This window comes from Anas platyrhynchos, chromosome 5 (genome assembly GCF_047663525.1).
Source record: "Anas platyrhynchos isolate ZD024472 breed Pekin duck chromosome 5, IASCAAS_PekinDuck_T2T, whole genome shotgun sequence".
Lineage (NCBI taxonomy): Eukaryota > Metazoa > Chordata > Aves > Anseriformes > Anatidae > Anas > Anas platyrhynchos.
Window position 1 is genome coordinate 39,554,735 of NC_092591.1, and position 27,626 is coordinate 39,582,360.

A 27,626-nucleotide genomic window follows, 5' to 3' on the forward strand; every position below is an offset into this window, starting at 1 on the left:
GCAGACATAACAGTGGCATAACATTGGAGTACGTTATGTAGAGAAGGGGACAGTGGAAGGTCTCACTGTCCCAAAGGAGGATAGCTAAGAAAAACAGGAAAATCACATGCCCTCTAGTCATGAGAGGAAAAGGAGAAATTAAAGGTTGGTCCAATAAAATTGTACATACATGGTATAGTAACAAGCACCAAGTAGGTTGTGAAACTGTAGTACTCAGCCAATGAGGAAACAGGTGAGGAATCAAGCATTGGGTAGTGGGGTTATAAGGTTATGATAAACTTTTGCTGTGCACTCCTCTTGCAGGACACCTGCCATTGCAATCACGAATAAAAATGCTGCTTCACTGAGATCCTTGCCTGAGCCCATGTTATTGGCTGCAGATTGTTTCTCACAATAGGAGGTATGTTTCTCTCAGGGGTAGGAGAACAAATAGCAAATTATTCAGGTGGGCATGCAGATCATTCAAAATACTGAAAAAAACCTGCATCTATGATTTGAATTAAGCTTAATATTTTATAATTCCCTTCTGACAAACAAACATCTTAGAAGTTCTATGAAAGGTACATACCTTATATATCCTTATCAATAATAAATAACATATAATAAAGTACACTTATTTTGAGGGGACATGCTAATCAGTGTGGAAGTTCTCTTTATTAGGGTATTACAAACGTTAGGATGTTTTAGATTTGAAGTGATAATGCAGTTGAAGGGTTAGTAATGAGAAATGCAAGCACAGTTACAACATTTGACTATACTGCAAAAGTCACCATACACTATTCTGTAAGCATTATAGTAAGTAGGCTTGTAAAAAATAAAGTAAAAAATTAAGAAACCTAAGGTAGATAATTATTAAATAACTATTTCTATTCATTAGTTCTTGCTTCTTACCACGTGTTAAGTAACTAAAAATTACAACGAAACAATTTACGTTTTGTTCATCTACAAAATAAATAAATAAATAAATGTATTTTTATATCTGAACTGATCAAACATTTAAATTTGTCACTTTTTTATTGATAGAACTTAAATCACAGTTGTTAATTTCATATAAGGATAAGTCAAATAAATATATGTGAAATACTTCCTTAATTCAGTGACATGAGGTAGAATTATTTACATCATGATGACGTTATTTTGCTTTCCTCATTAATAAATAACACTGTAATACAATCATGCTTTTATGGGAATTATTTATGATTCAAAAAAAACTTCTTACACTCTCAACAGGTTCATAAAAGTCACCCAGTCCAAGGGTTCTTTTGTTCATTTTTCAGTTGCCAGGTTTGAACTGATGATAATAAATGATCTCTGAGAATCATGTTTCTATTTTTTTTTTTTTGTAAATAGTTCAATACATTAACTTCACCTGCTCCTCAATGCTATAAAAAAAATAATTTTATTATGGTTATGGAGCACTAACATCCCAAGAAAACAGAAAAAATAAAGAATCTGCTACCACACAAGTCCCCTCACCCAGAAAATTCTGAAGCAATAGAAGTAATGAGAAAAAAAAAATGCAAAATTAGAAATTTAACATTCTTTGATGTTAATTTACTTACCCCTTCACCGGCATTATCCCCTGTGTTGGCCAGCATTTCTTGAAGGGCTCTGACAGACAGGGACTGTTCAAGTACAAAATTACAGATGCAAAGGTCCGGAGGAACATACTGTAAAATTAAATTAAACAGCATAAGAACAGAGGAGCAGATTAGATTAAACAGGATGAAAAGTGTTAGAACACGTGTTTTAATTTTAAAATCTATATATATATGCAACAATTTTTTTTTTTGAGATGCATGCTATCTTATTGTATCAAAATAACACAAAAACATTCTTCATAATTTGTAATTGCAGTAACTTTATATTTGCTATAACTCTACTGCTCACAGTAAAAATAAATCACCTCCAGGTTCAAAAGTGGAAAAATTCTCTCCACATACTATTGCTTTCCTGTCTTTTAGAATTACATCATGAACATTTTATTTGTTCTCTAACATCGCTGACAAAACAGAAGAGAAGGCATATGATCTTATTTGATGTATAAAGTTGAAACTGAATATATTTATAGCTGCCACTAAATGTCAAAGATTCAAAATCTTCTGATATAATAATACAAGCTATTTTAGGGACCCTCTCCTCAATTATTGGATCAATAATGACTGCTGCTTTTGAAACATGAAACTAACATTCACTTCAAAGAGAACAGCGTTATTTTCAATCTGTTAACACTAATGCATCCAATAAAAGATATGTATACAAGAAAAAAAGTCTCAGGGGAATCTTATCAATATACATAAACACCTGACAGGACAGTACAAAAAAGAATCAAATCCTCAGTGCTGCCAGTGAAAAGACAAAAAGAATTAACATGAATTGAAATACAAGAAATTCTATTTAAACATGAGAAAAGAACTTTACTGTGAGCATGGTTGAACACTGGAACAATGAAATGCTAAACTTTCTGAACACTCTGTAGCAAGCTAATAAACAATTAAGAGCAGTATTGGAATTCCTAACTTATTTTTTCTTTTTGACAGTGTTTTCAAATACATTTTGGAAAAGAATTTTAAGTCAAAGACTTGAGATTGAAATTGCATAGATTTTATTTACATAATTGTTACATATATGAGTTCCCTCATCTTTTGTACACAAATAATTTCTTATTAAGTAGTTCATAATTTCAGTAATTCCCATAGGAAAAACTTAAACTGTAATATTCATCATCATTCATCTCTACTGTGCTTTGTTTCTTTTTTTTTTCTTTAATATTCATTACCTGCATCTGTATACATCCATTTTTACTAATAAATTGTAAAGAAATAACATGAAAGTTGTTTATGGAATTATAAAAACGTTTTAAGAAGTACTTGGTAATCTTGAATCCCTTCAGCATTGAATCCCTTCACCACACAAATTACCAGAACAGCTCATGGTCAGCCTATCATACAACCTTCCTTTTTTTTTTTTTTTTCCCCCTCTATGTTTCTACAAATATTTCAAAGACATTATCTTTCCTTTTCCTTGTATCCCCTCCCTTTCAGCTACTTTTATCATCTGATTACATACAGCTCAGATAAAAATCATGAAATTACACCTCTTTATTCCAAAATTAAAAGACATACTGAGTTTTGTGGTGGTTTTTATTTATTTATTTTTTCCTATCTTGTTCTCTCTTCCAGAAATTACTTGAATGGAAAAGCATCTCTCTTCTTGTTTTAACAATATTTGGCCAAAGTTAGTAAGTGAAGAAACAGTCACACATGCTTAAAATAGATTTTGGCTATGGTAAAGTTGTCAGCTGTAGTAGAGAATTTAGTAGAAGATATCAGTGTGATTAACATGCCTTGGATCTCATTTAATGCAATTTCTTCTTAATACATAGATGCTATCTAGCTTTATAAACCAATTTCATGGATGAATAATCTACCTCAGGTAAACAGTACTGTTTTAACAGGGAGGATATTCATTTTAAGAATGAATTCTTATCATCTGATTTGGAGTAGGTTCCCACTTCCAGTCTTAGGATCTTATTATACTTCTGCTTTCTAAAATAAACAGGCATCTATTATCCATGTTCCCATTTTAGATACTTATGGGCAGTGTCCACATTTCCTTTTTTAATCTGAACATACTGTATCCTCCTCCAAGTACTATCATGACTCTCACTGCACTTCCTGGAGACATTTTATTAACATTCCTACCAATTTGAATGTCACGACTGGACTCTATTCCAGCAACACTGCCGCAGAAGTAATAAATCAATACCCACAAATTTAAAGAGATAGTATATCTTCCCATCTCCTGCCATGTTTCTTTTCATGATACCTCTAAAGACTATATTAGATCCCCCTGAGCATGGCATCACTCAGGAAACTCATGACTGCATGACATCCACCGTGACCTTCATGTTCCTTACAGCTGACAAGAATAGTTCCTCATTCTGTAAGCATATTTACTTATTCAGTTTTTACATTCTATGCTGTAGCACTGAAATATGCCTCTACTTTCTGTTAAAACATAAAGTACTGCAGACCTTCCTGTGTGTGACATGACTTCATGAATTGCCAGTTCCCCAATATTTCCATCATCAGAAAAAAAACATGTATGCAAATTTAAATTGTCTTAATGGAGAAAAATAATAGCATGGCAGTGAAAACAGAACCCTGAAGGATTTGATCAGAAACACATTCAACAACAATTTTTAGTCCACTGGATGTGTGTCATTTTAGTTTTGTTATTTCATAAACAAAATTTTGTCTAAATGTTGATGAAAGGAAACGTTATTGCTAAGAGTTGTTTGTACGTATCATACTCTCTAAACATTTGTATCAACTTTCTACTTATTTTTAAAACAGACTTAGATATTTAAATGACTTTCCAAAATTCTTAATTGTTCTCAGGTGTAACTAGCAGTTCAGAAACCTCCCTGGTAAGCTTTTTTAAAATTATCACATTACATGTTTTCTAAACCTCTTAATTTTAACTTCATTAACTTAATTTTAATTTCAGAATCTTCTGTAGTTGTATCTGCTGCTAAGTCATGAAAAGTAAAGTACGTTCTACAAAATTCTACAGTCACATATACCGTTCCTCCTTTCTTTAGACTAGGATGAGGAAAAACACTATCTTACAGATTGAGATCATCAGTAATAGATATTCTACACTGTAGTTACGCTGTCAATTAATAAACAATTCCCAATCATTATTGAAAAATGTTAAGACAATAGTTGAAAACACATACGTGAAAACTAAATTCTTTAACTTAAGCATGTGAAAGGATTATCGGGATTTTTAAAGCATACAGGAGATAAATTATCATTGCTAAGCTCTTAGAATGCAATTTAATGCAGATTTAAAAGTAGCACGACTTTTCATGTTTGAGATGAACAAGAGCCTCTCATAATGCATAAACAAACACTGTAGATTTAACACGGTCATAATATCTAGACTAAAAATAGGACCATACAGTAATATTTCAATAGGAAAGATACAGCGATCCTGCTAAAAATCAGGAGGAGAAGTAAATGATAAGGAAGAACAGAACAGAAATAAAGACACAAAAATAAAGAAAAAGAAAAGGATGCATGGAGAAAATAGAAGAGAGGGAGTAGGTCCTGCATTTGCCTTCATTCTTAACATTCTGCTTTAGTACAAGTCTCAAGTTTCATTTCTCCTTTCTCCTGTCAAGCTCGTCTTCCTATTTTTTTTCTTCATAACTCTCTAGCTTATTTTCTTCCTTTTGATACTTATCTTTAAAATTTTTGAATATTTAATAATCCTGACCTCAGAACTCCCAACTTTCTGCTTAATCAACCCGGTTAGAAGCAACACTTAATGTCAGTAACTAACAGGTGACAGTACTTCTGGAAGTATCAGTCCTGCACACCAAGATATTTGAAACTTCAGCAGTGATAGGAAGAAGCTTTTAAGTGAACTTATATCTTATTAACAGTCTGGAGACATAATCTTGAAAATATGAAGCATTTCAGGTACAGAGTTAAGTTAAAGAGTAGTGGCTTTTGACTTTGAGACAAGTATGCCTCAAAGTATATTTAGAACCTTTACGAAATCTCGTATTGCAGTCACAGAAGGAGAAGCACACAAAAAGCACATCTAGCACCACATTAAAGAAACCACAATTAAATGTATTCACAATAGTAAGTATCAACATTCATTGACCGATTACACCAGCTGAGAGCATCTACTTCTTACTTTAGCTTCTGATGTTGGTTCCAAAAAGCACAGGCGATTCCCAAGTCCCTCAGCTGCCAAGCAAAACTTCCTTTGTTCTTTGTGAACGCTGGCAACACACTGAAGTACTACTTCGTCATCCTGTCACAAAGCAAAGTAGAAGAAAGAAAAGTAAATAATCAGAAGTTGAATAAACACATTATAGTGCTAAAAAAATGGAACACTGGTATCTGCTGAAAAGGACATTTCTTATATTCCTATAATTGTTATCATGTACACATACATAGATTATGCTGACGTGTATGTTTACCAATGTGCATGGATTTGTATTCAAGACTGCGTCAAAGTGACACACAATACATATCATCTTCAGGACTTTGACAAGTGCTGTGTTCCTCAGTAACCTTAGCAGTGACTAGCTACAGTGTCATAAAAAAATGGAAGTGTGCTATAAAGTATCACTCAGTGATACTCTATAAAACAGGATTAGTTTTTAGAGTAAAAATTTATTACTCTGATCTTGCAAGCAACAGTAGTCTACACATCATTTAATTTCTTTTGTTAGTGCAGTATGCCTCCAATGTAAGCCTTCTGATGCATAACCTTAATTTTTAGTCTCATTTAATTTTGAAACTTTCTACAACCAAAGATCCAAGAGCCTTTTTTTCAAGTGACTGTTTGAATAAGTTATAAGAAGCTGCTCCTCAGAAGACATATTCCAAAACAAGACAACTGTGGAACAGTGAGGCAAAACTGTTTTATTGTTTAGTTATCCTAATTATACTGAAAGTTCTTTTACAAATTGTTACATAATGCAGTGCCAGAGACACTTACTTATAAAGTGCCAAGCCCTTATCCACCTCTTAACATGTGATACTAAACTTGACATAAGCATGCTAAACCAGATTATTTTTAGTGTTCAACTGTGTCTTAGGTGTACACTGTGTAAAAATCATTTAAATTTCCACTACTTGCCCACTAATCAAGCATAACACCACTTGTAGACTAGCAAGTAGAAGAACTTATTTTTATAAAGGTATTTAGCTGTTCACCAGAACACACTGCCTTAGGAGTTTTTAAGGGGGTGGAAGCTGATAAAGAGCAACATGATATGTTAGTGTCCCACCCAGCTATGCTACACTGGTGTCAATTATTATTGTCAAAGCAGATACACAACAGCCGCCTGTACTGAACTAAGAGATCACTCAAACAATTATGTTCTAAAATCAGCACTTCTTTTTCCAGTCCATTATGCAACTCAAATAGTATGACAGGAGCACAGCTACTGACACTTGAAATAAAAGCTGGAAGGGACAGAAGGAACCCTTCCTTTCACCAGAGGAATTAAGTGAAGTATCCTTTAAAATGGGAATTCAGAGGTGCTTTTTTCACTTGTGTGGTTTCCCAAGTATGAGAAAGTTATGTGACTTTCTTTTAGGTGGTATTTACTGCCTACTTACTACTACTACCATGGATAGCTATCATATTTAAAACTAACCAATCATCAGTTACAGACAGTGTTTCCTTATCTAGCATTTTTAACAGTACAATATGTGAATTCATAAATTTTATATATATTTTTATATATATACATAAAAATAAAAGATCTATAGTAAAGCAGGATGTAAAACAAATTACCTAATTAATGCTGAACATTTATTTATTTTTTTTTTTTCCCCTGCTGTATAGGTTCCTGTTCAATTTCTGTAAAATGTTCTCTGAAATTCTCATATTTCAAACTTATTAGTAAAAAACCTTTCTGGTTTTTAAACATCTGTATAATGAGCTGGAAAATATACACAGTAAACTTAAGCACTTATTACTACTTTCCTTTGTTCACGAATTTTTAACACTTGGAATCAGAAGCATATCTACTGGGGGGAGAAATGAGAACAAGGTATAAGATAAAAGGATAGATCATTTTTCATCATCTGGTTCCTTTGAACATACATATTTCAGATACTTGAAAAGAATAAAATACTAAAACATGAATTTATAAATACTGAGATTTAGAATGTAATTGAGACTGTCCCCTAGGTTTCACTTATTAGTGTATTAAATTAAATTACTTATATATAGCTGCAATTGTATTTATTCTCCCTACCACCACATTCAAGTATTCACCACATCAAGTATTCATCAAATATGCCACACAGGCATATACACGGTATCTACTGAAATTCACAGTTTTCTAATAAATAAAATGATGCCTTCAGACAACACAGATAAAAAGTTAATTAAAATACTTAACTAAAATATACTATTTTCTTTTTAAATACATGCACATAAAAATGCCAAAAGTTTCTAGCAAAATGAAATTGATATTTTAATTTTCTAGAATGCAAAAAATAACAATTTTTAGAATTTATACTGGCTTCACAAAGTCCTTACTGATCATTAAATGCCATAATACTAAAATACTGATAATATCTGGAGGATCATATGCAACATTCAACATCAATGTTTTACATTATTCCCTTAGATTCCCAATGTCCCCTTTCACTTGCAAATTCATTGTTTGATAAAAGTAACACTACACAGGATGAACAACTTCAATACAGATGGCAATTTCAGGCAGTTTTAGAGTTTTCAAGAGTTTATTACTCAGGCACAGGTGAACTGAACATAAGGAACTGGTGGAATCTATATAATCTATAAGTAAGACAATGACTTGCTGTTAAGATGATTCAATCTTACTGACGTAAGATTGTTCTAGTTGAGGTCTGAAATTGCTTTTCTGGCCTGTAGACGTTAAAAAGGAATCAATGCTGGAGTTTTCATCCTTTAATGAAACTGCACCACCTTCTTGAGATTTCTCTCAAATTCTGGTACTCTAAATTTTTTTTCCTGGTAAACTCATTTTCTTCTTCCCCTTATTTTTAAATACACATGGTGCCACAACCATTTAACCTTGACCTTTACTTCACTTACAAAGAATTTAATATATTTATTTCAATATACCTTCTTCAGTATGAAAACGATTAAGCCTGCAAACCCAATGAGATGCAGAGGCTCATGTGATCACTAGTGATGTGGTATTAAATTAAACACAGTAAAATCTCGAAGATAACCAAAAGTAAAGCAAAGCAAAAGCAAAACAAACCCCATACAACTTCCTTGAGATCCAGTTTGTCAAGAAAATTTATACACTGACCAAAAATAGAGGAAAGGGCTAAATTTGTGTTTGTCTTTTTAATGTTACCTCTCTCATCTAAAAGCTCAGACTTCCATTTATTATTTTATGTATTATTATTACTTTTTTTAAATAACAACACACTTTTAGAGCATATCGATTGATAGACTGGAAAGCACCTCTGTAAGCAATTGTACAACACCTCACCACCTCACTAGAGGTGTTTCAGTAAACAAATGGGAGTCATGGGGGAGGAAGGAGGCATAATTTCAGGTTGACCAAAATATTGCCACGATTTACCAAGTATTTATAAATAATAAATTTGCATACCACTAGGCATTGCTCAAAAAATGATCATCTCTATTGTTCCTCAGAAGCTACACACATTCTAAGTGTAGAGCAGCAATAACTGTTTTCCACCAGTAGCATCAATAATTATTGATCTCAAGTTAACCTTGAGATAGTGTACTACTATAATCAATATCTATTTAGGAATAAAGATGAATAGCAATTATTAACTTTTTTTTTTTTTTTTTTTTTTTTTTTTTAATGAAGAGAAAATCAAAATTCCTCCTTTCTCCTGGTTAAGTTTCATGAATCAGTCCTTTAGCAAAGTCATGTATCACAGAATTTACAGAATTTCTAGGTTGGAAGAGACCTCAAGATCATCGAGTCCAAAATGTTGTCCATGTAGGACACCTGAAACCTTCAGCTAAAAAAAAGACCAATTCTAAGAATACTTATATATACAAACATACTGATATTACTAAAATACATTTCAGGTAGCCTGAAATTCTGCAGGATCTACTGAGTTTCATCTAGCTGTGTCACAGTTCTGTCACATATTATTCATCTATTTATGCAAATATGGGAATTTTACAAAAAGAAAAAAGCTTTGGAGATGTTTTCTCTCTCTCTCTCTTTTTCTTTTTTTTAATGTTTGTACTGAAACCATAAATTTTTATTCACTTTGGTCAGAGCTGAAGATGGAATCTGATTTTGTACTACACAGTAACATCTGCATAGGTTGAGTTATTATATCTGAGAAAGAAACGTACTTCTGAATGACAGTCAGTCAGTTCTGTATCTTCTGCTTTGAAGATGGAAATCCTTACCAAGACAGAACTTTGCTTCCTTGCAAAAGTATGTCTAACATTAAACAATTTCTTCAATTGAAAACTGTGCAGCAGCAAAACATTAAGAAGCATGAAATCCACCTAATTAAAGTTTTTTTAATGAACTACAGCTCAACCATTCATTATCAGACAGTATTTAGGCTTATTCTTCAAGTTATCTTTCCTCCTCAGATTTCATAATAATGGTAAACTTAAATTGTTTTAAACAGTTAAATAAATTTACCACTGCCATCGTAAGCCAAAACTTATACAATATCGATTTTACTTAATCAATGACTTCAATTCCTGCAAAGTGATTCAGGAATCAAGGTGAAACAATACATTTTAGGCATGACCTTGTTTCAGCTTAGTTCAACGGTTTAAGTCAGGATTTGAGAATAAAGAAATCTCAACAGCTAAAATAATTGTTTCTTCATCTGTTGCATATACATCCCAGGATTAAGAATTATAATCATTTAGACTTAAGTCTGTATAGAAATTGTGTTCAACAGTAAACTTCTGTATGCTTCTTATTAAGTCATATTAAGAATCACAAAGCCATCAATACATTAAATATACAAAGGCACATTTACATATAAAATGTGCACATTTTGCTGGAAAATGACTTCCTATATTTACCTTGCTAACAAACGATTCAACATCTACCTGATTTAATCTCTATTCTCTACTATACTCAGTACAGAAAATGAACTGATAAAATTGACATGACACTGAAAACTCCAGTAGACACAATCAGCTGCTTACTACAATCTACGGGTTAAAGAGCAAAGCTGTCCCTGAAAGAAGCATGCATATTTTGCTTGTATTTTACTTACAGCTACACATAAACGTGCAAGTACTTGCACATGAACCACTGACTTCAATGAAAAACTGGCGTGGTTGAAAGAACACTGTCAAACTATGGAGAAGTTTTATTTTATAATATATACTTTCCATTAAGAACTGTATATTGCTATTTAACAGATTATAATAAAAAAATTAAAAATAAAAAATTGGAGCTCCTGTTTTACATGGTAAAACAAGAAAGCACATCAAGGTAATGCTCTTCACAGCTCTAACTACCATCACATGGCTACACTTGCTGATTAAATATCATCCTTACAAATAAATGTACAAAACAAAAATCCACGGTCATCTTCCCAATTTGACAGATATCATCCTACCCATGTATGTAACTTACTGTATTACAAAACACAGATGCAAACAAACATGCTGACTAACATTTGAGCACTAGCTTAAAAACTATTCTCCTACAGGACTGCATTGCTTTCATGTTTTCTAAAATGATCTTGCAGAATATGTAAAATTCACCAGGTATTTCCTTTTAAAGGTGCTACAGTCTTCTCAACAAGTAAGGAATCACAGGCAGAGTTGACAATGATCTAACCACTACCACATATGGAGTTGGTAAATTTGTTGATGCATAACACTTCCTTTCACAAGAGGAATGGTATCACTGCAAAGTTGTCTCCAAGCACCTGTATTTTCTGCAGATCTTTTTTTTGAACTGCAGAACAAGTGTTGCCCTGGGCAACTTGAACTCATAGCCTCTTTTGCACTGCAATGATACAGCTCAGCTACAGGAAAGAAAAATAAATAAAAAAACATGTTTGTTTTTAGTCCAGTTCCTACTAGCTCCATTTAATATTACAAAGTTCCTGCATCAGAACAGACTGTTTAAATTCCATTTAATTTTTATTTATTTATTTTAAATATTAGGACGAACATACTCAAACAATGGAGCAGATTGCCCAGATTGGCTGTAGAGTAGCCATTTTTGGAGATACTTAAAAATCTGACTGGTCAATGTTATGTGTAACCTGCTCTAGAGTTTCCTTGCAACCTCAGTGATTCTGTGCTTTAGTGAAATAAAAGGCAATTAATTAGGGGCAAGATAAACAATTTTTAAACATACAGAAAAAGCTGCTCTGAAATCATAGGGAATACGCTTCCCATGTGTAACAGACAGTACTAGTAGTATGAAATACTGTAGCAAGATTCAGGATGGGTACTGGAAAAGGGTTTCATTTTTTTTTCCTCCCAATGGTAAGAAGAGCAAAGCACTAAAACTGACTCTGTGTAGGGTGTTGAGCCTGCATCACCTCATCTTTAAACACAGGTTATGTCTACATCCATGGATGCACTGTTGCATGGGTACAGTCAATCTTTTATTGGATAAGGGCACATATGCCTATCGAGGCTCTGCTTTTCTAAGATCCTATAATTGTTATATAGTCCTTTGTGTCTACAGTATGCTAGAACGTGCTTTGCAATGTTTTTTAGAGTCCACAACTTAATTCTACCAAAGACTGTCACGCTGAGTTGATCCTGACTCAAAAAGCTTATCTTGCCTGTTGTTCATTACATTGGCATCAGAACCTGAAGGAAAAGGTCAGAAGAGAAAATGTATTTTACTATTCTGTCTTCTTGCTACCTTATTTGGAATATATTTTATGTATATAATTTTATTCCCATAATACTTAAGCACACATGAAACAAGGATTTCCAAATTTCAAATCACATTATTTCCACATTGGTGCTCTGTTTAATACTGAAAGATAAAAGAATATCACATTGTAGCAAATTGATACAACTCGCTACAGAAGAGACACCACGACATCAGACAACCTAAGAATACTCCTCGGTTAGAGTAATGATATTGAAATTCTGCTTTAGAACATGTATTTATGTAGAAAATATGCAGAAATTAGCCACTTTAGGAGAGACTGGTAAGAATGAATGATGACTAGAAGTTTACACAATACTAATGGAAAATAACTCCATTGAAAGACAATTGCTATTCATCAGCTTATGTTTCCTTACACAATTAAATAATTACCAAAATACTATGAATAATTGCACTGTGACTTCAGCATAAAATGCAATAGCTTCAAAATTAGTAAATATACATTTTGTTTGGTATTTTTTCTTGTCATCTACATATCCACTTACAGAAAATCTGTTCAGTGCACCCTTATGCACCTCACGTAGTCATAAGGAGCCTGTCAAGACATTTGCAGGTAAATTAATCCCAGTGCTTCCAGGTGTAAATATTCTGTACTTGGCCTCCTAAAATTTGGTTTCTAATTAGAAATTTCAAGATCTTTCTTGAAAGAAATTTCAAGCACAAAATAAATACTTTTTGTTCATAATTTTTCATCTATACCACAATATTATAATAAAAAGGTGCAACTCTGATTAAAAGATATCTTTTACTTCAAACCAGTTTTAGTATGATGCAAAAATGCTGGAAAAAAAAATCAGTCTGTTTCTATTTTCATGTATAATATTGTAAACTACATAAAACTACACTATATTAGTAGAATCACAAATGCTAAAATTCATGTAAAGAATTATACTTTTTCTTTTTGAAAGTGTATTGCAAATTCACTTAAATATAGCAAATAATTGCTTAAAAATAGTATGAATTATGTCCATTAGAATTATATAAAGCATTTAAATGTTACTAAAAAAAAAGTATCATAGATGGGCTTTTATAGTCAACATGCAGCTTCACCATGGGTAACTAAAACCAGCTTTACTAAAAAGTGGTTTAGGTTATACCTTTCAAGTTCAAAAAGAGTTTTGCAAGGAGCAGCTTTGAAATCACCTAAAGATAGTGAAAGCCATAGAATTAAATTAGTAGTCAGAGTATTTTTTCACTCAGTCTCACAGTATTTTCTTTTTCTGAGAGTGATAAGTCACCTTGCTACATAGAATTTAACTCCTTCTCCTATAAGATTAACAATGCATACTGAATTCCATGAACCCTTAGCTTTGTGAAAGGCAAATGAAGAAAGATGACTCAATTTGGCAAGTCAATGAAACAACAGACGCTCCCTCAATATTAGCATAGAAGTTATAAAATTAGTTATTTATGCATTTCTCTCAAATAGAAAGATCATTTAAAAAAAAAAACATAATTAGTTTCTATCCCCACAGTAGATATAGTCAATCATTCTGCTCATTCTAAAATACATGCTTCATACAATGCTACTTTAAAGGATTCCATTACTTCTGTGTTTGTAAAGAACAAAACTTTTCAAATCTACAATCTCAGATATTATTATTAGGATTTCTTACATTGATAATTATTGTTGTAACAGTTGGTGGGGTCAAGACTTGCATACTTGTATATGCATACTTGTATTCTCTTGTATATTGTGAAAATTTAATTTGCATATAACTGAAAAACAAAACAGTTCTGGTACAGCTTTTTATTTCTGTTACTGCTTTTATATTTGAGATGAAGGATGTGGAAAATCTTGATCATTAACTTTATTTTTTACCAAGGCAAGAGAGTCCCATCTCTTGAGGTTTCCTAATTAATTAGTTCATAAACATGAAAAACATCTTTCAGTAAGTTTTACTTTTTTCAGAGGTTATGATCTGGAAAAGTAACTTATTGTATTTGCTTGCTATCCAATTAAAACCATTTTAGTTTCCTGCATTGGGAAAACAGTGTAATTTTCCTGTAATTAAAAATAATAATTTGGTAAACATACACAAAGAAGTTAGATTCTTCAGCATTTGATGCTGTCCTGCACAACACCCTTGTCTCCAAATTGGAGACATGAATCTGATAGATGGACCACCCAGTCAATAAGGAATTGGCTAAATGGTTGCACTCAAAGAGTTGCAGTTAATGGCTCAATATCCAAGCAAAGATCAATGATGAGCAGTATTCCTCACAGGTCAGTACTAGGACCTACTTATCTCTTTGCTGCATAGACCTGTTTAACATCGGCTTCGTTTGACATCTTTGTCAGTGAAATAGGACAGTTGGATTGAGTGCACCCTCAGCAAGTTTCTCAGTGACATCAAGCTGTGTGGTATGAGTGACATGATGGAAGGAAACAACGGCACCCAGAGGGACCTGGACAGGCTTGAGAGGCAGGCCCCTCTGAACCTCATGAAACTCCATAAGGCCAAGTGCAAAGTCCTGCATCTGGGCTAGGGCAATCCCAAGCACAAATACAGACTGTGTGATGAGTGGCTTAAAAGCAGCCCTGAGAAAAAGGACTCATGGATGTTGGTACATCCATGTTGATACACAGTTGCTGCCCACAAAGCCAACTTGCCCCACTGCCTGGGCTGCATCAAAACTGTAGCTAGCAGATCTAAGGATGTGATTCTCTCACTCTACTCCACTGTCATTAGAGTGCACCTGGTGTGCTGTGTTCAGCACCAGAGTCCCTACTGTATGAAAGACAGTAGGGCCACAAAGATGATCAGAGGGCAGGAGCATATCTCCCATAAAGAAAGGCTGAGAAAGTTGGGTCGTTTAGCCTAGAGAGGAGAAGTCTCCAGGGAGACATTGTAATAGCCTTCCAGTACTAAAAGGTGGCCTACAAGAAAGATGAAGACAGCAACTTTAGCAGGGAGTGTAATGATAGGACAAGGGGTAACAGCTTTAAAATAAAAGGGGTAGGTTTAGATTACGTAAAGCATAAGTTATTTACTGTGAGGGTGGTGAAGCACTGGAGCAGGTTGCCCAGAGAAACTGTGGATGCCCCATCCCTGCAAAAGTTCAAGGCCAGGTTGGATGCGGCTTTGGACAAGCTCAGTTGGTAGAACGTGTACCTCCCCAGTGCTGGGGGGAGGTGGGTGTGGAATTAGATGATCTTTAAAGTCCGTTCCAACCCAAACAATTCTATGATCTCCCCAAAAGTCTAGGTTGGAGATTTCACAAAGATATGCAAAAAAATGGGGGGAATGAATGTGTCACTGTATGTAAACTGTTTCTTTTCTGATATTGCTTCAACAACTCTAGGCTCTAGAGAAGCTTACTGAAAGCAAAACATGTGTACTCCCCCCTCCTGAACATAGATATTTATTATTCTTAGTTGAAATACTGTAGTATTTCTATACAGATTCTGTTGCAGACCCATTGCATAGAGGAATTCTTTCATATCAGCCTCAATGTGGAAAGCTAACAGCTATTCAAGAACATAATAAACTTTACTTTAACCAATTATTTTCTAATGGTTCTTACCAGAATTTAATTGATAGTTACAAAATTAATGATACGATATTCTCCTGTTTCCTATTTTCAGCTTTGCTGTTAATATCAACATTATCCATATATCCATTTGGATGCTGTGTTTACATTTCAGACAGCAGGCCTCACATACTTTTCCAATTAAGTGGATTATTTCCCTTTAAAGGTTATGTATTAAAAAAAAAGAAGAAGAAATTCAGTTACTTAAAAGTGGAAGAAATGCATGTTACATCATATGCTGAATATCACTTTCCACATTGCCAGTCATGGAAGCATTTGAATTTTTTGTCTCGCATGCTTGCCAGTAAAGCAGATGTTACCTGTTTTCCAAACTCCTGAATTTGTTTCACATGTTACAGCGGTCATATTATGCTATACTAACAAAAGGACACAACTCTTCTGTAGAAGTCTTGAGTGCACTTTTTCCTCACTATCCACTTAAGATATTGAAGAACCATTTTCAATAAATTTTAATTTATTTACTACATAAACTAGTATTAGAAATATTATCTACTAAAACATATACTCAAAGACAAGTTTAACATCAGGGTAAGCTTATGAAACAAGAAAGGTTCATATAATGTTTTTCATTCTTTCAATGTGGAGAAGTTTATACAGCTTCACTGCAATATGATTAAGTTTGCTTTAGGATCACCATGCAGAAGCGCATGCTACACAAATATTTTGGTCCCAAAATATAGACATCAGTCATGCAGTTGAATTAGGAGGGGGTCACATGAATATATCACAGTAGGCTTTCCTTTGCTTTAAATGTACACAAATCTTCTGGCAAACAGTATGTGTTAAGATCTAAAACAAAAGTGTACTTAGGCACAACTGTCATGTTGTATATCATCATAAAATCAAAAACAAATTAAGAAAAACAATATCCAGGACAAGCCTTAATATGTGGTGGTAGTGGAGAGGTGAGAAGACTTCCAATAGTTGTAACCAGTTGTTCTTAACATTTATTTTTTTTTTTTAATAAATTAAAAGCCTTTATTTATTTGGTAGTAACATACCAAGGCCTTTCCTCCCCTAGTAAGTACATGAATTTCCCCCAATAAACACAGTCAGTTCACTGCAAATGGATCCTTATGATGACAGCAGTTATTTGATGGAAATTCACACAACACCATCTGATGGTTCTCAGGAGAGTTTATAAATAGAGTTGGGGTTTCCGTTGTCAGTCTACTCCTTCAGCAGTGGCTGGATCAAAGCCTAATCTCAACTCTGGAACATACTTCCATATCTTATATCAGGTCATCAGCAAGGCAGAATAAGCAAGTCATTAGACAGCAATAAAATTAAAATGTACTCCCTTTCACTAAACTTAATACTTCTAAATGAAAAACTGCTTTAGAAAAGTGGAAAGTGACATCCACAGCCTAAGAAAAAAGGCCCACTTCCATATTCTCTGGAATAATTTCACAATAATTTCTCTATATCTGATTAAGTGTATTCATTCTCTGCCAAATTTGCAAGCAACTCCAACAGATACCATTGATAAGCAAGACATACAAAGCAGATACACATATTGAGGTTTGTTAGTGTACTGCATCACCAGTTTCCTGCTTTTTTCCTTTAAAACCATCTTGTAAAACTCCATCACTTCAATATTTCTGTTATACAGTAAAGTAGCCTTACAAAGTATTTCAGTATTGACCATCTTGCTGCTGCTTCTTTTTTTTTTTTTTTTTTTTATTTAAATACTTCAAGGTTCTAAATTTGCCAAGGAAGCATTTACACCAGTTCACTGTTGTCCTTATTTATAATACTTATTTATAATACTGCATTATTTTTCAGCTCTTCATGGAAAAGAAAAGCATAAGATAGTGAGAACAAATGAACAAATCACACCAAAGAACAAGACGAAGTAACATCCAAAATATTTACTCATTATGTCAAAAAAATATAAATACAAAATATTATTTAAGAATCACCCCTTTAAGCTCTAAGGCAGGCAGCTTATTAACAGAGCTGGAGTGAGCCAGCCATACAGACCATCACTGGTTTGGTGCAAATCAGTGTTTTAAAAATAAATAAATAAAAGTCATCTTCTATTAGGTAGGGTCGTGGCTTGCTTCAGGAACTTAAAATTACTTTCAGCACGAGTCAGTTCTTAAAAGGGCAAATAGACTAAAACATCAAGATGCTCAGTGATGATCAAGGAAGTGATATCAGCCAAGAAGTATACATCCTTTGTAAGTATGTTAACATTATTTTCTGAATTGTAGTATCAGGATCAGTGTTTTGCACCTCTGACAGTCATGACCTCTGACTTGATATTGTATGAGTGAATGAAGAAATGACAAGATGCGTTAGTTCATTTTAATGGAGCATTCTTTTGGAGAGAAAAAAAATACAAGAAATACATGCAACTATGTGCATGTGTAATATTTGGTTTCTTTTCCCCACTACTTTTACATCCATTACAATAAATTTATTTCCATTTCAGCAATTAACTGATAACTGGAGTTACCAAGTATAAGGGAAAAATTCTGGCATAATAAACTCAACCTGCATGGTTTAACTTATTTAACATTTTTCTTTTTAACAGACACTCAGATACATTAATGGAATAGCCAGTGTCTTGTCTCGATTACTTATGAGCCGATTTAAAAAAAAAAAATTGGCACCTAAAATCAAGAAGGAATCCAAGTAGAAGCTATCATCAGCCTTTTGGAATCTTAGTGCATGACCACTACAGGATTAGTAAAGATACCAATAGCAAAAGACATTTAGGTCATATCTATTTCAAATGAGAGTCAGTATACACAGTATTTGCCATATTCTTTAAAACACATATTCTATACGTAAAAAAAATCATGTTAAAAAAAAATAAATGTAAAAAAAATTGTTAGCTTTAAGCTAACAACTATAAACATCCCAACTGCTTCTTTAGCATCATAAAACTATGAAAAATAAATGCAAGATTTTCCATTTGGACTACCAGATTTTTCTAGGAAATAGTTAAATGGTGACTTTGAGGCAATCCTATAGATTTTTGTTTAAAAAAAAAAAAATAAAATCAGTTCAGTGCTTTGCCCATCATATATACCAAATGTTGGGAAGACGGATACTTAGGCTTAATCATTTGAAACATTGGGTCCACAGTAGAATGCACTATCACCCATCTTCAATTTCAGGTTCTTAAAACAATTTAGAAAAGTTTCTACAAAAAGATTCAACAAAGGAGATATGCTCAGTCAGTATATGAAGTAAAAAAAAAAAAGTCTTTATTCGAGAAGATAGGGGAAACCTCTCAGAATACTATTTTATAAAAAATACTGGGGGGAAGGGGAGAATTAACAGTGTCACAGTTACCTGAATTTAAGTCCTGTCCTTGTTAGGAATAGGCAGTAGAACTACAGATAAAAAGGGTAGTAGCACTGAAACGCATAATGAGTGTTTGCAAGACCCAGGTCTCAGAGTAAGACTGAATAGTCGATTCATTACTGCCATGGATATTTCAATTTAACCATCTGTTACAATCCTGAATTATGGTATGCTGGAAATTTATTTCAAATTGAAATCTGATTTTCTTTTTTTTTTTTTTTTTTTTTGCAATTCTCCAAAACAAAAACAAGGTCACTATACTCAGTAATCCTCTACACTTGTTACAGTTCAAAAGAAAAAAAGCATCCAATGCAGGCACCATTCCAAAAGAAATCTTTCAAACAGGATTTGCAGAATATAGCAGATATTTTTAACAGCCTTCTTATAAGATATGCAAAAAAAAGGAAAAGAAAATGGAAAAGATATCACAGAAATAAAATATGAAAATTAAAGTGCATTCACCTGCTGTTCATCCCATATCAAGCATTTACACATATTTTTCACACTAGACCACAGGAAACAGAATACTCAAGGTTAAGACAAGATCCAGCTGGGACATGATACAAAAAGAGCATACATCAAATCATATGGTCATTGTAGATATCCTCAAAACAAACAAAAAAACAATAACAAACAGCTGAATGGCTGTTTTCCTTGCATAGTAATTCCAGATGTCTTACAGTTATTGTTACTTCAATAATAATAATATTGGATAACGAGAATAACATGAGATAACCAGAAATCTGTGATCAACTGCAGTGTTAAAAGAAATTAATCAGTACTCTCCAGCAAACTGATGAGTAACACATGGACTAACTACATGTTCAGCCACAGACATTTTATGTCAGCCTTGCTCTTATTACAATGGATCTATAACTGAGAACAACTGAAATTAATGGGAATAGAAGGACCTTCATAAAACTAAGACAAATATTTTTCACTGTCTACCTAACTGATATTACAAAGCATAACAAAGACTTGTTAACTTGACCTCTTTTTTTTTTTTTCATAAATTAGATGGTGGACCCTGCCAAAGAGAAGTGCACTTAATTTCGTAAGGAGGTTAATTTCTACAGAAAATTCAGAATTGCTGTATTTTCACTGCTTCCATCCCAGATAAGAAGCTAGCAGTGTTTACACTTACAAATCTTTTCACAAGATTCACTTACAACGCATGTGGTGTCTGTTCTACCAAAAATCAGTCATCACATTCGCTAGCAAATTAGAGAGATAAACCTTAATACATTTTCAGCAGAAAAGTTCTGAAACTTTGCTATTATTAAAAAATCACTTAAATCCTTTGCTATTCATAGATTTTATCACACAATCATACCAAATGATGTTGATGTTTTAGAAACTGTCCAGTCCTACCCAGTGCTCAAAGCAAGATCAACAAGAGAGGGGTGCTCAAGAACATAACCAGTCAGGTTTTCAACATTTCCTAAGAAACAGACTCCACAGACTTTCTGAACAACCTGTTCTGGTGTTTGACCACCCCCACAGTAAATTAGTTTTTGTCGTTAAAAGTTATCATACAGGCTGCCTGGATGCTGGGACATGGAAATTCCTCCTGTTTGCCCCAAAGGAATCTCAGACCAACAGATCTGGCAGCTGCTACAAAGTCCCAGCTGTTCCTTTCCAAAGACATGGGTGTAGTAATGGTCCATTAATTAACATCTGAAGAACTGTGGTCTTTGTCTCCATTTTCCCATGTCTACCAGGTTTCTGAAGGCTGATTCAATCAGTAAAGATGCCCTTCAACCAATTCACCTCTGGATAGGCTTTGGCTTCACTAACCACATCCCTGCTCACTTGGACAACATCTCTATATCCCTCCTGGTCATGCATTCCTGCTTCCAGCACTTGTATGCTTCCTTTTTATGTTGGAGTTTTGTCAGGTGCTCCTTGTTCTTCCAGGAGGCCTCCTGTCATTCCTGCTTGATTTCCTGTTAGGATGGACCACCCCCAAGTGTGGAAGATACCATACTTGAAAACAGATAATATCCTATGGAATTCTTCCAAGAGGTCCATGCACAGAATGAAGTCTGTTCTTCTGAAGTCCAGGATTGTGACTCTGTTTTTGTCTAATTTCCTTCTCTCAGAATCAATTCCACTCTCATAGTCACTGCAACCAAGACTGCTCCCCAACATTCACACCTCTAACCAGTTCGTCCTTGTTGGCAAGTATCAGGTCCATCTGAGCATCTCTTGTCATTGGCTCATCAACTACCTATGTAATCAGTGCACTCCAGAAGATTCCTGAATTGCTTGTACCTTACTATGTTGCCCTTCCAGATAACAGGGTAGTTAAGACTTTTATTATAAGTTAGGGCCTGCAATCTAGAGGCTTCTTCCTGCAGTCTGGAGGGCTCGCCTCACCTACTTCTTCCTAATCAGGCAGTCTGTAAGAGACACCACCACATCGCCACCCACACTGGTCAGACCATTAATCCTAAGCCATAAATAGAACTGGCTCACCCCTGTTCAAAGGCACAGCACCATGCATTCCCACTGCTCTCTCTCATAACAGAGAACTTGCCTTTCTTACCTCCTTGCCTGTCCTTCCTAAAAAGCCTGTACCCATCCATTGCAACACTCCAATCATGTGAGACTGGATACATTATCCACATGCATTTTCTTCTTGGTTAGGCTTCAAGAGTCAAGGTCTGCTACTAATGCTAAAAATTTTTGCATGACTTTCCAAGACACAGCATATCAGCCAATTGCATCTAGACTTAAATATGCACACAGATTCTTGAAAACAAGTGGTATAAAATTCTACTAAGACTTGAAAAAAATAACTTCATATTCCTTTAGGATAAGTACTATCATGTCTAAGTAATGCCAGAAGTTACTTGCAAGGATAACAGAGGCGTAAGTCCATGAATAGTTAAGCTTCTTTGGCTCTTCCATGAATGAACACCAGCCAGACATTGTTTTATACATTGATTGTGTCTAATTTGAAACCCAAAAGACTATACTTTGGGGACTATTAAAAAAAAAAAAAAAAAAAGAAAAAGAAAAAAGACTATAAATAAGAAGTTAGTGGGCTTGGATTACTTATCCAAATATCTAGACTTACTGTTACCCAAGCAAGGTGAAGATTTGTAGTCAAATAAGCTCTCTAATTATGAAATAGATACAACCTTAAATACATAATGTCCTTAAATCATAGACCACCTTCCCTGAGCATGAAACTACAGCAAAATTCATTTCCATCTATATTACCCTGTAACATCTTTTTTCAGATTTTTCAGATCTGAGGCTTCCCTAAATCTATCATATGTCCTCCACATAACTACCATTCCACTTCCCAGAAACTATGAAAAGTTCCAGGTAAGATTACAAACTACACTGTAATTTGGGATGAAGCATCAATGTTAGTCCTTATTGTAAGAACTAAAGGAAAAAGATTCAGCAAATATTTTCATGCTACTTGGGGAAGGAAACAGTTTGAAGAATACACTCAATTGCTGATACAGGGAAAACACAGGACATAGCTGAATGGGATAAAACAGAAATCTTACTTTTCAAATCCTACTTTAAATACAGAAATTCTTCTGTTTCAGAGATTGTTCCAAATTTTCTTCTTCCAAGTTTTCCAATTACTGTGTGCCTGAACATGCAAAACTCATTCACCGATTTTATTTATTAAATGGTTTGGGTTGGAAAGGATCACCCAGTTCCAATCCCTCTTTCTTGGGCACGGACACCTTCCACTAGGTCAGGTTACCCAAAGCGAAGCCCCATCCAGCCTGGCCTTGAACACTTCCAGGGATGGGACACTCACAACTTCTCTGGGCAACCTGCTCTAGTGCCTCATCACCCTCACAGTCAATAACTTCTTCGTTATATCTAATCTAAGCCTACCCTCTTTTATTTTAAAGCTGTTATACCTTGTCCTGTTGCTACAGTCCCTGATAGAGATGCTCTCCCCATCCTTAGAGACAAGGATGTTGGTGCGGGACAGCATCAAATGCTTTGCACACGTCAAGTTTGATGATGTCAGTTGCTCTTCCCTCATCCACTGAAGCTATAATCCCATTACAGAAGGCCACCAGATTTGTCAGGCATGATTTGCCCTTCATGAAACCATGCAGGATGTCACTCATTGCCTCTCTGTTCCATGTGCCTCAGCAGAGTTTCCAGGAAGATGTGCTCCATTATCTTGCCTGGCACAGAGATGAGACTGACTAGCCTGTATTACCCCAGGTCTCATTTTTTCCACTTCTTAAAAATGAGGTTGTTTCTCCTTTTCCAGTCAGTGGGAACTTCACCAGACTGCCACAACTCCTTGTGTTTGATGAATAGTAGCTTGGCAACTTCATCCACCTGTCAGTGGCGTGTTATTTCCAAGTCACTGCTACACCACACTAAGTATAAAATTCCCAACCCACTGTTCCATCAAGTTCAGTAACAGGAAAGGAAAAAATCTCTCCCTGTCCATGTTTGTCCAGTCCAGTCCCAACTCAACCACTCTTATGAGAAAATAACTGTAAACAAACAATGCCTATCAATTATGGCTTTCCAGAAATAACTATGTTCTGAAAAAGCTTGGCTAGCACAGTCGTTTTTGCTACCAGTCTTGTTCAGGATTCACATCAGGGAAGCCAGTGAAGAAACACACAGCAGAACACTTATTATGCTGACTTCTCATACAGTTTGAAAGAAATCAATTCAGTTAAAAATCAAGGTGTCTGAAGCTAGAGAATGGATGAGGAAAAACTTTAGTATAGAGTCCAGACAAGGTCAAAAGCTTGGAAATAAACAAGCACTAAAGTGGCTAGCATGAGTGGTGGTGAGCTATCTATCCTTTGTGCTTCATATGTTTGCAACACTGAGATATTACTACATACTATATCTAGAATGAGAAAGCTGCAAAAATTACAGTCACTATAGACTCTGTGTTTCTATACACACTCAGATGTTGTATTTTTCTACTTGTATTTTCCAGTTTTTCTATTTTTATGCCCTCTACTTCACATAGAGACTAGTGTGCTTAGAAATTATCAGTCAGAGCACCAATAGGATAAAAAATAGAGTACAAACAATCATCCACTTGTTGATAAGTTACACGGAAAGAACACAACAGCAATTGCCTGAACACAAACAAGCTAGAAGTAATTTGAGCCACTGACATGCTATGAAGACCAGGTTACAAAACAGTAGTATGGAGAAAACCTTTTCAAACCAACATCCCTGGCATCACCTACTCCATCACGTAAAACCCAGGTTTTTTTTTATTATTATTATTTTTTATTCATACCTTGCCCTGGATTAACAAATATACTTGCTCTACTACAAATTTGTTATCTTCATACGATTAACTTCTCAGTTTAACACTTCAGAGAGCTAAACAAATCAGGAGGTTGAAGATGAGTAAAAATGGCATCAGACAATGGCTGAGAAGAATAACTGCAATTCCTTTATAAGTTCAATTTTTCACTAATCATTAGAATGAAGTGCAAAGCATGTATCTTTAAAATTAGATTATATATATATATATATATTTTTTTTTTTTAAGCAAGATTCTTGCAACAGATCTTGTTTTCAGTTCCACCAATTCAATGCAGATCTGTGCTTTACCACCACCAAAATGTTGCACACATGGAATGTTTTAAAAATTCTTGCTGAATGTCAACAGTACTTTCAGGAAAACACTACTCATCCACATTTGGCAAAACTAGTAATGTATCATTCTAACATTACTTACAATACAAAGTACAGCCCAAAATGTTTACAGTACAATCAACAACATGCAGGATTTACTTGCAAGTGTCAATAGCCCTGCAATTCTTGGCAGTCAAAACTGTAACCATGACTCATTAATGGGTGGGTATTTAAAATGTTAAAACAAACAAACAAAACAAAAACCACCAAAATTATCTTAGAAAACATTCTGTCTTGAGTCACAGAAGCTATTATAGTGATATTAGTAAAGTAGAAATTATTCAATGTAATGCCGGCAAGCCACATTACCCTTTCATTATTCTTCCTTCTCAGTAGTCAGTCGATAATGCATGCTGCCTACCAAAATACTTTTTCAGCATCCCCCAGAAACCCTTTTAAAAACACAATAAAAGGGCAAAATTCAATCTGAGAAAGTATTTGTTGACATATAAGTTCCATATGAACTTCATTTGTATACAGCCAGTTTTCACCAGCATGTGTACATATATTTTTGGATGCTTGCATATCTTCCGGAAGAATTTTTTGTTCTCAGACAAAAAAAAAAAAAGTTTAGGCAGAAATAAGGACAGAAGGATAGCTGGACAAAGAAAAAAAAAAGTAGTCTTCCAACTTTGATTGTTTAGTAAATAAGTAAATAACATGTAAAAGACATGTTTTTCTTATTGGAAAGCACCAAGATAAATATACGCATGAGAAAAACTACGACCATACATATGGTTGTTCAGCCTCCACACTCCCCTCTTTTGTCAAATGATTTAAGTACAGAGTGCTTAAGCATGTTATGACTAAGCACACAATTACAAGGAGTCTTCATTTTTCAGTCATTTATTAAATGCTGACTGTTCATGCAGTCTGCTAGTACATTTGAAATGAGAAAAATCTGCCACTAAAACTGAGAGTTTGGATCACCATAGCAAGCAGCATATTATCTTTAAAGACCTTCAGCAAGATGAAATCTCAGTATGGCTGTTGTGATAAAACCCTAAGGACAAGCCTAAGTTTACTGCTAGGAATAGTATTTCCTGCACAGCAGACAAGTGCATAATAAGTATATATAGCTAAATGTTAAAATCATGAAAACTCGGATTAGAAACAAGACACTTTTGACACTGAATGAAACAAATTAGTTTTTCTGCACTTTCATTCATGAAAATGATTACAAAAATACTAGCCGTCCCTAATGATTGCTTCTCTGCAGTTTTATAGCAATCCTAAGTATTACAGTCATGAAACTTTCATTGTAGTTTATATTCTGCTTTCAAAATACACTAACAGTGAGCATTTATCATTTAACCATATATTAAAAATAAAGGAGGAAAACCTCTTGGATCACCTGATGACAGACCCTTTTCAATTGGAATAGCTCACGAAATTACTGCTAGCCTTGTAAATTGTGCTTCTCCCTGTTTTTGAGAGGAGAGAATACTGCCAGTATTCATCACAAAAATATTTTAGGTAATATGACATGAGTTATCTTTGAAATGCAAGATGCTGGAAGATTTAAAATAAAATAAATAAAAAAAAAAAAACATGGCTTGATTCTTTGAAGTTAGTAGCCACAATCATTACAAAATTAATTTAATTTCTAAGTGAAATAGTAAATATTATACATATCTGTGATTCTGGGGCTGTAACCAGTTTCTCTCATTCCTGTCATGTAAATCAAGAGGAGATTCCTATTCTGCCCTTCAGCTAATACAGCTTGTCCGGTAGGATTTGAAGCAGATTTGATTTTACTAGCAAACTGGTATTGTGCTGTCACTTTAGAAGGTTTTTTATCTTCTATTTTCCTAGCTTAGTTTAAGCTAAAAGGGGGATCCGTGCTCTCTGACAGCAATTTGGAAGCAACAATGGACAAAGACAATCAATAGTGAAAAATTTATTTTGCTTTAGTAAGATGCAGATCCACAGATCTGTGGCATTCTTTTTAAAATATTGTAGCTACAGTACCTGTGCCATTAAATCATCTGGGTGACACAAGCAAATAATGACAATGTGTGTAATTTTCAAGCTGTGCTAAATTTTTATAGCTATGTCTTCTCCTAAACAGGAAAAAAAAAAAGTCTGAGTAATGATGAAAAATAAAAAAAGTCACAATAGATGGAATTACCAGAATAGCAGCGTACATATTAATTTCACGATAGAATGATGAAGTTCTCAGACAAGTTGTAACTGGTTCAATATGGCTTCATTACAATGAGTAAGTAATAACACAACAATAGTACAATGGAAGTGTAGGACTATATTCAGCTGAATATAATGCTCTCATATATTGCTAACACAGTATCCGTTTAAGAGAGAACAGATAGATAGAAAAAATGTATTTAGTATGCATCAGGCATCAGACTTCAAGGAGACAGAAGTTTCTCTCCTTGATTATATGCAGACAGCTGACTGAAAATAACTGAAATCCACAAAAATCTGTATCATTATGCTTTGGATCAAATAATTTCAGAAGCAATCGGATCTGTGGCTACTGAGCTATCACTATGATTTATGGTGAACACTGCTGTTTGAGTAAAGTAGAAAACATTCAAAATCCATCTGCTCACTATCTACACGCTACAAATTACCATGCAAATCTGAACAAGTCAGTTCTCTTAAAAATGTTCTTCTGGAAACTTCCTGCTAA

At 34.3% G+C, this 27,626-nt stretch overlaps 1 protein-coding gene across 13 annotated transcripts in view; it reads right to left on the reverse strand.

The window, feature by feature from the left end:
• RYR3 (ryanodine receptor 3) overlaps positions 1 to 27,626 on the reverse strand; it is a 219,585-nt gene that overhangs the window by 172,176 nt on the left and 19,783 nt on the right. For all 13 annotated transcript variants that reach the window (XM_072038900.1, XM_072038897.1, XM_072038899.1 and 10 more), the window contains exons 2-3: positions 5,716 to 5,835; positions 1,563 to 1,670 (exon numbers count right to left, since the gene is read on the reverse strand). In XM_072038900.1, coding sequence (XP_071895001.1) covers positions 1,563 to 1,670; positions 5,716 to 5,835 — 228 coding nt within the window. The remainder of the gene's footprint in view (positions 1 to 1,562; positions 1,671 to 5,715; positions 5,836 to 27,626) is intronic.